Here is a 12,429-nt window from a genome sequence, read left to right as displayed (position 1 = left end):
GTGCAAAATGCAAGGGGGATCTTATAAGGCCCTGAAATATGAATAAACTGCTAAGAAAGAAAACATTATCTGTGCCTTGAGCTGCACGCGAATTATGCAGAGCCCCACATTTTTTTTCCTTTTGAGGCCGCTCTACAAATCATATTTATAGATTTTCCTGAGAGATTAACAATCTTTGTCAGTTTCAGTGAAGGCATTCTCCCCGCCAATTATTCTACAACTAATCTATGTGGATAGGCTTCTTTCCTTCCTTCATTACCTCATTCCCTCCTTCCCTTGACGTCAACTCACGTTAATTGGAGAAGTGGCTTCTGGAAGTGACAGAATTTTGTTGTCCCATGTCCAGTGTTGATTAATCAAAGACGATATAACCAGCCTATGAGAAGAGTCAGTTGCAACTTCCTTTGCAAAGGCATATTGTTTTGTGTGCTCAGGTTACTTAGCAACTCAGAGATATGGGACTGGCTCCAAGTTCACAAGAAGTTGAAGAATAAATTTTGGGTAACTTCTTTTCTCACTCCTAAACACATTGTAAAATTGAAGGAGACACAACTGGCCCCCATGCCAAAAGAAGAAAATGGGAAATAGCTATTGAAAAGGGTCCATTATAGATGTACGCCATTTAACACAAACAGAAAACGAGATCCATATTTTGGTGGCAAGCAAAGCGGGTATTAATTTTCTGATTCTGCTTTTTAAGTGTATATTTAACCCATTCTTACATCACATTGGGAGTCACAAGAAGGGTGCTTTAATTTGCTATACAAAGCCACGTCGTGGGGGGAAAAATTAAAATGAACTGGTTTCTGAATTACAGATATTTATTTTCGTATGCACTGTCCATTGCTGTCATTCGTAAATGACCTGCTAGTCTCCCCTCACACCCATACACATACCCCTTTTAAGAACAGGCCGGACACACAGCACCGAGGGACTGCTCCAGAGCCCACTGAAATGAAGACGTTGAAAGCCTCCAGTTAATTTGCATGGGTTTGGGTCATAGTTTGGAGCGTCCCACCTGCAGTAGATAGTGGGCAGGCGGACTACTCCATGGGTCAAAGAGACTAGCGATTGCGGGACCGGGACCTGTAATGGTCAACTCACGTGAAAGGGGGAAATGGAATTGACAGTGGTGTATTAGAAAGAAACAAACCTCAGGAAATGCAGCTTTAGGGAAGAAGCATCAACATTAATTTGACATCTTAGTTCATACCAGCTTCGCACAGCTGGTAAGAATCTACCATTGAAGCACATTTATATAAATCTTTTTTGCAGCCGCCTTATAATGTGTGTGTCAGAAAATTCCAGGACACATGTTATATACCACACTCCCCCCTCCCCAGTTTTCAAGCATTCATATTATGTCCTGTCACTCTGGTCCCTCATAATCACGTCAATCTGATCAATCCTTTCTCCGGGCCTAATCCTATTCCCACTTAATTCAATGGCAAAACTCTATCTCACTGGGAACAGAATCTGGCCCTCAGTTAAAACTGCCATCGAGTCACTGGTGTGTAGAGTATCAGACCCTTCATTTAAAAAGAAGAAAGCCCTTAGCATGGCTCCTATGGTACATACACCGACTAGTAAATTCATTGTCAGGATCCACCTTGAGATTGCTAAACCGTTGCTTTCTGAACGTGTCTCTTTGTAAGGCGATATAGTCCACAAAATATAGTAGTATACATCAGGAAGGAGAGCCAGGCTCAAAACACCATGCGGATTTCATTATTGTTCCCGCTCTAATGAGAAGCAATCCAAGTAAAGCAGGTAGCTGGGACAGGCATGTTATGTACATCGTAGAACCTTCATAACAGAGGAAAATGTGTGCGCCAGACAACAGGAAATACCTCGTTAAAAATCAAAAAATTAATTAGTGACCAGGACAAAAACAAAAAATGCATAAAAGCATGAGGTAAGACAAAAAAGAAAAGAAATTCTGTTTCCCCTACACAAGGAGTTGTCTGCCAAGGAGCAAAAACACCACACACACCAGCCAAAAAACTTGTCAGTGCAACAAGCAAGGTTAAATGCAATCAAAGAGGAAGCGAACAGTAAAGGCTTCCGCTTGGAGGTACCTGTTATATGGGGTCCTCAGGAGCAGGGCCTGGCTGCCTGTGCAGCTGTCTGTGGGGGTGTGACAGCCGTACACTGGTGGAGGTACCGAGTACTGTTGATCTCCTGTAGACAAACCACAAAGAGTTAACCACCGCCAGGCTCAGCCCTTTTAGTAGAAATCTGGATGGGAAAGGGGAGCGCTACTTTGAAAGTTACAAAAAGTTCCAATACAAGATACGTTGGCTGTTTGGCTTCAGGATTAAGCAGCTATAGTCAGAATTCAAACACACGGGTGTTGGGCCTGCATAAAGCAAGTTTACTTGTGTGCACCGGCCAGATTTTGCTCTCCTTTGCCACCTGCGTAAATCCGGAGTAACTTCACTACGAGTCACTCTGGATTTACAGTGAGATCCCCGCCATGTAACATCTTTAGCACAAATAACCAAGTGGCATTGGAGTTCCTTACATTTCAAGTATCTCCCATTGATGTGGAGCCCGCAGGCTCAGATAACCCGTGTAATTAAATCGGTAGGCTGTGCAGCAGCCAAGAGTAAAATAATATATTAATAATGGGACCCCTAGCCTCGGGTACAGAGAGCCTGGGTAACATTTGTAATTGCTGGGGCCATCCCATAGCGAGGCTATTTTTGCGCGGGAGGTGTTGGATGTTTCTCCCTCCTTTTCGGCTACATAAAGGTCTCTGACGTTACCTAGCGAGGTCTGTTGACTGATGGGGTCCTCATGTTTGAAGGAGTGGTTTGTAAACTGCGCTGCGTGGTGAGAGGGAGTGTGGCCGTAACTTGGAGTCCCATCAAACGCCACTGTGCTGTAACCTTCCAAAAGAACAACAGAAGAATCGGGAGTTAGTTGCCTAGCCTTGAACTTTCTCATGAAGCAGCTTCCTGCGAAGTGTCTCCAAGCAGGCGTCGAAAACTGAAGCCTACGCTCTTCCAAGGGCTTGAGCTCCCAATGGCTCCCTTCTGCCAAGATAGCCATCAAAGTGAACTCCGATAACCCGAAGAGCGGGTTACCAAAATAGTTCGCTCTATATTTATGGCCGTGGGTCCAGTTAAAGCCTCCCCCTTGGTGCTGTTTGTGTCTCTTCTCGGATTGCTGCTCTACTCTGGTACAGCCCCCTCTGTATTTAACATCGGAAATGGTGGATTTTTGCCCCATAACTCACTCTCCCCATTGCAGCCACACAAGTGCCATTTCAAAGCAACCTAGAAAAGCGAGGCATTGAGGCCAGGACAATACATTATCTGACCGGGAGAGTTCAGTTTAAAAAAAAAAAAATCAAAGCCTTTGCTGAGAAGGTCAGCTCTGGAGAGGTACTGAAAGGGGGGAACGGGCCAAAGAGGGTGCTGTGCCCGGGGGGGGGGGTGCCCACTGGCATAGTGCAGCTCCGGGTCAGGAGCAAAGCCAGTCAGTGCGCTGTGGAGAATGGAAAATCGGAAGTCCCGTTCCTGTTTAAAGAGGACAGATCGGTTTCAGTAATAAAAAGGATGTTTTCATTAATTGTTGCTCATATTAAAGAGGAAGATTCCCATCTGCTGTGTGTTCTCATCTGCCATTTCCAGTTTTAAAGTTACCCTTTAATCTTTTTTTAAGAACAGCTTTCCGAAGAGTCTGCAATAAAAAGGTGGAATGTTAAATGAAAAATAAACTCCTACTTTAAAGCGAAAATTGCTGGCCAAAATAATAAACACCTTATATTTTTCACCGAGTAAATTCAGATGGAAAGGGATCACCTCTGCTGACCCGAGGCCGACACCCAATCGTAAATCAGGCGTTTGGACACCAACTTTCATTAATTACTTGGAACCAGCTAAACAACTTCAGCTAAAAAAGTAATTACAGAGTAATATTATCTTTGAGGCTTCTCAGCTCATCAGCATTTACCCCAAGACCCAAAGATGTCAGCGCAGCGCTTTTGAGAGCAAATACAAACCTTAAATCTTCCCTGGAGCTCAGCTTCGTTATAAAGATCACATTTTCTTCTAACCCTTATTAGTCTAGCTCGGGCCTCCTTCGGGGAACCGTTTTGACCAAACACATAGTTGGACATTGGCTTTTACGAATCTCTTTATCCCCATTCTTGCATGTATATTCCACTAGCCCCCTGCCCCCCCCCCAAACCTCACTCCGGATTGGAACCCCGTTGTGCTAGGCGCTGTACAGATACATCAGAAAACAATCCCTGCCCCGACAGTGCTGTGGTTACTTGTTATGACAGAGTTTCCAATGAGGTTATATTGCCTTTATTTAAAAGGGCTCGGGAAGATAGATCAGTGGGAGGCAGAAGGTGGAGATTACAGAAAACACTGTGGCGCTGGAGTAGCACTAGTCCCATGCCTCCATTTTATAATAAATCACCGGACTATGGAATTCAGTCAGAGACGAAAGGAGGAAGCTACAAAATAGCAAAGATCTGGATTATTCTGCCCTCGAAGTAGTTCTGAACCAGCCCTTTGTCCCGGGCTTCGATTAAACACCGAGCCGCATTTCTCCAGACCAACCTAGTCTTTGTATCCCACCCCCATGGCTCTGCGGGTCCTTTCTCTTCCAGAGGATGATGGGCCCCTTTGGCAGCGATGACAGCACGGGTACCCCATCCACTTCCATGTTACAGCTGTTTCTCGCTCTCTTATCTCCTTCATAGACTGAAGGATTTTTTTCTTTCCCCCTCCTTGTTTCTTTTTAGCGTTCTAAAACACTAACACTTTCTTAGTTCCTTTTGGCCTGATGCAGACATTTGGTGACCTTCGAAACTCTGCTCTGAGCAGAATGATGTTTTGGCCACATTTTCCGGTGTTGCCTGACCCAAAGCTTCAGGAATGTGATAAGAAAGTTGAGTTCTGAACAAGCCTCCTGATAGCAAGGTCTCTTTAATTAGGACCTTATCAGAAGCAGGGCTGATTAAAATGTGCTGAAAATAATTGAAAGTTGTGCATCTGTTGGAGCATGCGATCTTCTGAAGGAATCCAATTGTTGGAGGAATCCAGCTGGATGAAAGGACAGGGGAGCCAGAAGAGAAAATGGGCAGAGGTTTCAAAGCCTTATTTTCCCCCCCAACACTTGGCAAAAAAATGATTGCTGAGCCAAGGTAGCGTCTTTCCCACGGTCTGAAAAACGTCTGAAAAAGCAAAGTGCAACCTTGACTGGTTCAAAGCAAGAACATTTTATTCAGCCCTAAAATACTGTTTGCGATCTTACCAAATTCCTTTCGGCTCAAAGGAAGCGTTGTGTGCTGCAAAATATTTTTGCTTAGCAGAGAAGATGCTCTTACCCGTTACTATTTTGGGAATGTCACTGTACTGGGCGCTATAACGGGATGTGTATCAAAATATGGCACTGACATGTGTGTCTTGAAACCAAATATTTACTGCCTGGGCGCCCCACCGGGGAATCTCGCCAGCGGTTTAGAGATCAGAGTCGATCTTCAGAAAGCCTTCATTTAGCGAAAGCTGATAGGTAGCCATTTGAACACAGAGAAAGAACAGGTAGGAGACATACAGAGGATTAGTAGATAATGGTAGTAGGTACCACCCATTTCCCCCCACCCCCTAAGACCTAGGTTAACATGGCCATTCTGGAAGCTCTTTCAGTATTTGGTCAGTCTGAGTCTTGTCTTCTCCATGCAGAACAAAAGCAAATGAGCGGGCGTGCGATGCGTTTGTAAAGATCAAAATATGCAAACAACCGATTGTGTGAAGCTCCGTCGAAATGCTGGAGGTATCGCACACCTGCGTGTGTCATAAAGTGATAGTTTTAGCTGACTCAGTGTGATAGGATCTGAGTCACCTCTAGTTTTGGACAACTTTGCTGTCTCTTTATTGAAAGACAATTTGCTCCCAGAGCGAAATATATTTCCCCCTAGAGTTAAGCTACCAGGTTTGCCTGCAGTAATACCCAGGTCCAGTCAAAGGACTAGTAAGTACTGTTCTTTAAATGAGAAAGATTGGTTTAACTCTCCCAAAGAATTTCTTACGCTAGTTTTAATCAAAATGGCGAGGAAAATAAGTTTACTGTGGCTAATATTCTCTAAGAATCGATTAGAAGGAAACGCTCTGACCAATTGCATTCGTTTCGCCACCCACGCAAATGCGCTAAATTTTAAATATTAAAATAAATTTATCTTAATGTCGTTCGAACAAAAATTTCCTTCCCATCTGACACTGTTCTCCCCACGATGATCTACAAGTACTTTTTAGTATACAGATAGAAAATCTAACCGAGAATTACTGAATGTATAGTCTCAGAGCTCAGAAAAATATAAAGGTAGCCGTATCTGGTGTTGAATTATTAAAACGGAATTACTCTTATTTTGAGCAAAATGTAGAATGCAGCTTATTTCTGATGGTCACTGCAAACTGATATTTAAAACAGTTACTATATATACTGCCCTTGTCTGTGTCTTAGAAGTGGTCTTCTCCTAATCTTCGCTGTTGTTTTTGTTTAATTTTTGCTGGAAGACTCCAGAAATACTGCACATATAAATTTTAAACGTTTAAGCAAATATAGAAGAACTTCTTTGGAAACATTAGGTTATTCGAAAAAAGGCTAAACATTAGAAATCCAACATCAGCCCAGGTGCACAAACTGCAAAAAAAACCACACACACCTCCCGCACAAACACAGAGCAGGTATTTGAAAAGGCGAATGCTCTTTAATTTGCAATCATGGAAGGCGTAAGTTTCCCATAGCGTTATTTTACCTAACATGTCAGAGAGTACAAGATACCCTGATATTCCCAACTACTCAATTGCCCAGTAACCTGTGCATTAAAATAATAAAAATAAATTTTAAAATATCAGTTTAAGACATCCTCCGCGCTCGGACACGCCCAAGTGTCAAATAAATCTGAAACATCTCCCCCTCCATACATAATTCCAATAGTGATGGCTTTTCAATAACAAGGCGTTTGAACTACTTTTGGAACCAAGTAAATGAACGCTGCTCAGAGATACTTTACGTTTACTACGGCCCTAGAATCAACGAGTTTTGCATTTTCGTTTCAATGACTGCATTGCTGAAGTAATTGCTACAGTAACTAAATATTAAATGATTAAGCTCAAATACTTTATTTTTCCTATATATTCTTAGCTCTTTCTCCCCAATGCCTATTCTACAACCCACGACGCAATTCAAATAAATAATAATAATAAATAATAATAAAAGCCCAGTTTCTTTATCGAGATGGTGGGTTATCAATATGTATTACAATGAGGCACTTTAGAAGATAAGCAATTCAGCTATGTGAATATTGCACTTATTCCACAGAAGAAACCCTGCTCTTCAGGTTGACAAGTGTGTGTGTGTGTGCGCGCGCGCGCGCGCGCGCCCGAATTGTAACCGATCTGGTGTAAGGCAGTAAGAACACCTTTGTGTAGAAAGGATTTGTTGCCTTCCTCTTAAAAAGAATAGTACATACCTTTGAGAAAAGATAATAGAACCTGCCTGAAGGTCTCTTCCCATCGGATTAAAAAAAAACAACAACCCCCGATCAGGCCTCATTTAATTTATCTGAAAATCTCATATTCAATCAAGGGATGTTCTCAATAGATCTATAATTATATTTTTCCAGTTTTAGGTTTAAGATAATTAAACCTTATATCTTAATATCTTAATGCATTTAAGATAATTAATTAGTAGTTGATTACATGAGGTATTTCTATACAGCAAACCCTTAACCAAGGAGCCATTGCAAGCTTTCAGATGCCCCAGGAAAGTGTTGCACATAGAATAAAAACAACGCACTTGTTTCTTTCAAACCGGGTAAAAACTGAACCTTAACCGCAGTGCTTCATTATATGTTGCTTGGTATTTTCCCCTTTCCCCGGTCACATCTGCAGATGTTTAAATTACAGCAAATGGAAAATTGTTAGATTATAACTACGTGTCCACACTTAGGGACTGCTGGATTTGTGCTAATAGATTTTCCTGGCAATTTAATGGGTGTAAATTTAATGGCTACTGAAAACAGTAGTTTCTTTGTTATTCCCTTCCTAGGAGATTACATTTTAACACCACATTGAGATTATCTAAATGTCATCCCATTGTTTGGTTAGTTCGGATTTCGTTTTTTAAATATCTTCCAACGGGAGATGCCACAATTACCCGTTTAGTGGAGAGGGAAAAGTGGGCGTGTTATTTCACAGCTTCTAAACGTTAATTTAACAACTAGAGGGCTTCAGATTAAAATATATTCTAACGGAAGTGATTTATTTACGATGATCCATTAACAGTTTAAGATAATTCCCCACTTTATACCAGATATGTTGGAAGTTAATTCTCTAGATCACCTTGAGAGTAACCTCATCAATATCTGACTGTCTTGAAGCCAGTCCCACTTTGAAACAAAACTCTGCAAGGAGAAAGTTTCCTGGTCTCGCCAAACAACAAGAGTGAACCACCCACCTTCACTACAGAAGCTAAGTCAGAACTCAGTTTAAGAGCGAATAGAATAGCAATGCCAATTCGTATATTATTTTAAAGAAAGCCTGAGTTAGTGGCCAGCCCAGTTTAACACCGGTGTGCAATGGAAGTCCCTGCAGAGCCATGGCTGCCAGAACTGGGTCTATAGATGTTGGTCCAGTTTAAGAAGGGGGTTGTCTACTGAGTTGCACGCGGAAGGGGCTCGGGTATTATATTACCCAGCTGCTGCCTGGCGGGGAACAGCCAAGGCACAGCTCTGTTTACAAGCCTGTCGGGATTGTAGCATTAAGAGGGAGAGCCCCATAAACCATTCCCCGAGCCCGGCGGCGCTGGGCGCGAGCTGGCCTTACCCTGGTTGCGGATGGCTTGCTGGCTCTCCAAGCAGTTGGGCAGATAGGGGCCGTTGGGGAACATCCGAGCCTGGCTGGAGGGCGCCTGGGTGGGCGGGGGGGCTCCGAAGGGGCCGTAGCGGCAGGCGCCGGCGGTGCCGGTGAACTGGCCGGAGAAGTGGACGGTGAAGGCGCTCAGGCACTGCTCCTCGTGGGGGTCCGAGGCGTTCCAGCTGGGCTCCTGCTTGATGAAGGAGTGCGGGGCCAGCGAGCCGTAGGACGCCCCCGGGGGGAAGTCCAGGACCGGCGCCCACTGCGCGGCGCTGCTCACCGGCATGGCGCAGTTGCTGTTGCCCGGCAGGGAGGACACGGAGGGGAGCAGGGCGTTGAGATCTCGCACGTCGGAGCCCATCTGGTCGCAAACTTTCCTCCTGCCGGGGAGCCAGTCCCCCCCCGGGCCGCACTTATTCCAGGGGACCTGCCCCCTGCCTGCCAAGCCAGAGCCCGGCTCCGGCTGCAGGCACCAGGCTGCCGAGCTCAGCCCCTTGGGGGAAGCTTGCTCCGGAACACAAGTCCCCGGGTCCAGCCCTGCGGGAGCCGGCAACAGCGCCAGGGCAAGGTTGTTCTCCAGGTTCACCCCTTACTCCGACAGCACCGGGAGAGCGGCCCGCGGCGGGCTGGGGAGAGCAGCTGGGCGCGCGAGCCGCCTCGAACTCCGTACCTCGGATGCTGCCTGGTCGCCCTCAAGTTCCCAAAGCTCAAATAGCGGGGCTTGCACGGGAGGAGGAGTCAGGGGCTCTGATGCTCCATTCACACAACCTCAGCCTGCTCTGCTGCGCCAAGCCAGACCCAAAGCACTGGAGGGAGGGGGCTGGAGGGGCGCTTGGAGACTCTCTCTCCCCCTACACGTTACTCCCACCTCCTGGTGCAAACGCCGCTAACCCTAACAGCCCTCGGGTTTGCCTTTGCCTTGAGCGAGGGTCCGCAGCAGGCAGGTTATTAGATGGCTCCAGGTGGTCAGTAAGTACACGCTAAACGATTTCAGATACGAGCTGCTTGCATGTGGAACAGTTATTGGCACAATTGGGATAGGGGAGGGGGATCTATTACAGGCAATCCGGGGAAGGGGAGGGGGGGGCTTTTCCTTGCCAGAAGCATGAATGAAAGACACCGTTTTAAAGAGGCAGAAAATGTGTCTTTTCATTGCAAATCTCTCGTTACTAAAGGTCCCAAGAGGAATTAAATACTCCTTTTGTGGGCACCTGCGGGCAAGTGGAAGCTGTAAGGACGGGCAGGAGGAATTCACTCCAGTAAGTGTGATGAAGAACTAAGAGTAATAAGATCATTCATTATCTGTCAGGGTAACGCCTAATTGGCCTGATCTTTTGTGGCCGTTTTGCGGAGCGGGGGTCGGAATTAATTGTCCGGACATTGGGGAGACATCAAGAACTTCCCTCCTGGGGCAGCCAGTGTGACAGGGCTCCTTAGGGTACCAGAGTACTGAGATCTCTGTACGAATCTCTCCAAAGGCTCAAACTGGAGAGGACCAGAGCTATGGAAGAGAATCACAAGGAAGGCAAAGGGCAGTCACACAGCAAGAGACTTTAGTTGGCTGGCCAGTAATACTTTAGTGTGCTGAGATATATGGGATTCAGTCTCTTTAAAAAGATGTCCCCAATTCTACTCAGCGAACTGGTATTTAAATGAAACATACAATCCCATTGAAAGGACTTAGCCAGCAGCGGAGCCATACACAACAAATAACAGGGACTGATGGAATCTTTGCTTCCAAAGGATTCGCCTGGCACTTCCCCCCTAGAGAAGCCCGGCCTCAGCAGCCCTTCTTTCACGCGGGGTTAGCACAGGGGGTAGGACCGTGTTTCCCCGGGAGACCAGCAGCCTCTGCAAAGCAGGGCCTGGGGACAGCTTCTATTCGCGATCCCATTCAGCGCACCTGCCCTTTCCTTTGGCAATGTTACCCGCTGACATTGTCCCACGGCTCGCAGAGAGGTGAGCCACGTTAGCGCACGCTCTGGGCTAGCGCAAAAGGCCTGGCTGGGCGTCCGGCGCGCGGCTGAGGTTAGCACCTGCACTGTCCAGGTGTCCCCAGCCGCCTGCTCTCCTATCCCCCGCTCTAGCTCCCGGTTAGATGTTCATCATGGCAATGAAACGCGGTGAATGGAATCCAAACAAACTGCAGGGCGATGAGCAATTAAAGCCTGATCCACAGTCCACTCCAATCAATGGGGACGGGGAGCATCACCATTGACTTCAAGAGGCTTTGGATCAGGTCCTTACAGAGGAGGGGGGTCATTAGAAAGCCTTGGCTGGAAACACCCACTGACTCTGGTCCGTGTGAAATTTCCTTCCAACCCTCTCCCTCTAGAGATCGAGCTCCCGACACAAGCGACACTTTCTCCCACGGGATTGGATTTTGCCTGCAGACAACAGACACTTAAAGCAGGGAAAGAGACCGATACAAACCCATCTTCAGCTCTCACAGCAGTTTGTCTTGTTGGTGTTCTCTGCCCTACTCAGCCAATAAAGTGGTGGTAGTTTGTTGGGTTTTTTAAAGCCATGACACTCTTTCCAAACACGAAATAGGGGCTCCTGTTCGGTTACCTCCTTTTTTCAAAGTTACTAATAAATCATCTGCTTCTGAAAGACGCTTCCAACGCCTCACATAAACAGGGTTCTGATAGTTCCTCGATGCTATATTTTGATATTACACGCGTATTAGATATCTTTACACTTTGATATTTCATGCATATTCCACGAGAAGCGAAACATTCCAAATCACTCGGTCTGTGTACTTTGTATTTTTTCCCACCAGGCATAATTCAACCCGCATAACATAAAATTCTCTACGGGACATGTAGAATATTAAACAAAATGCAGCAGTCACTCTCGAACCCCACCCTGCAACCTTCTGCTTTGGGTAGGTAAAGATAAAAGATCTCCTTTCAATCTCAACGAACTGCAATTAGCATCTATCTGTAAAACCGAACTTGGCATAGTCTACATAGCAATTTTCACTGTAATCCTTTCCCCCCACAGCATCAGAAGTTATCACACAGCATTATCAACTCCGATTTTATGTTTAAAAAAAATAAAAGAATCAATACAAATAACCGTATTTAAGTATCAGGGTCTGAATTTGTTTTCGCCCTTAAAAACTTAACCCAACTAAATGTTTTGTAGTTAAGTGATTAAACTACATGATTTTGAGAAATAACGTTTAAGCAAATGTCTTTTAAATCACGGGTTGAATACGTTAATTGGTCTTACTACTCTAAAAGGAAACAGATATTAACCCAAAGGCAATCAGCGAAATGTTGCTGTTGCAATAATCAAAGATCGCCCAGGTTTGAGGATTTATTGTTAAGTGAGGATTAAACTAAAGAGAAAACTGTTTGGTATAGCTTCCAGAAAATTGCTTGTGAAATTAGAACCCATTCTTTCAAGAGAATGGAGGTGATTCAACCTTCGATTACACTGATTGGTTTGTTTTTATTTCTGTTTCCTCTCCTACTTCCTAATGTGGTACAATTTAACCTATTACTGACAAAGCTATAGTCATCTGTTTTTGTTCGTATAGCTCGCG

The 12,429-nt window shown here is 45.1% G+C and overlaps 1 protein-coding gene across 3 annotated transcripts in view; it reads right to left on the bottom strand.

Annotated features, from left to right (window-relative positions):
- The window catches only part of WT1 (WT1 transcription factor), a 46,904-nt gene extending 37,667 nt beyond the window's left edge, over window positions 1–9,237 (bottom strand). For all 3 annotated transcript variants that reach the window (XM_029911520.1, XM_024211470.1, XM_029911521.1), the window contains exons 1-3: window positions 8,847–9,237; window positions 2,769–2,891; window positions 2,079–2,181 (exon numbers count right to left, since the gene is read on the bottom strand). In XM_029911520.1, the coding sequence (XP_029767380.1) occupies window positions 2,079–2,181; window positions 2,769–2,891; window positions 8,847–9,237 (617 nt within the window). The remainder of the gene's footprint in view (window positions 1–2,078; window positions 2,182–2,768; window positions 2,892–8,846) is intronic.
- Window positions 9,238–12,429: the final 3,192 nt, after the last annotated feature.

Source organism: Terrapene carolina, unplaced genomic scaffold (genome assembly GCF_002925995.2).
Source record: "Terrapene carolina triunguis isolate 2854851 unplaced genomic scaffold, T_m_triunguis-2.0 Scaffold96, whole genome shotgun sequence".
Classification (NCBI taxonomy): Eukaryota; Metazoa; Chordata; order Testudines; family Emydidae; genus Terrapene; species Terrapene triunguis.
The sequence above is the reverse complement of the archived record's forward strand: the minus strand, read 5'-3'. Positions and strand labels throughout refer to the sequence as shown.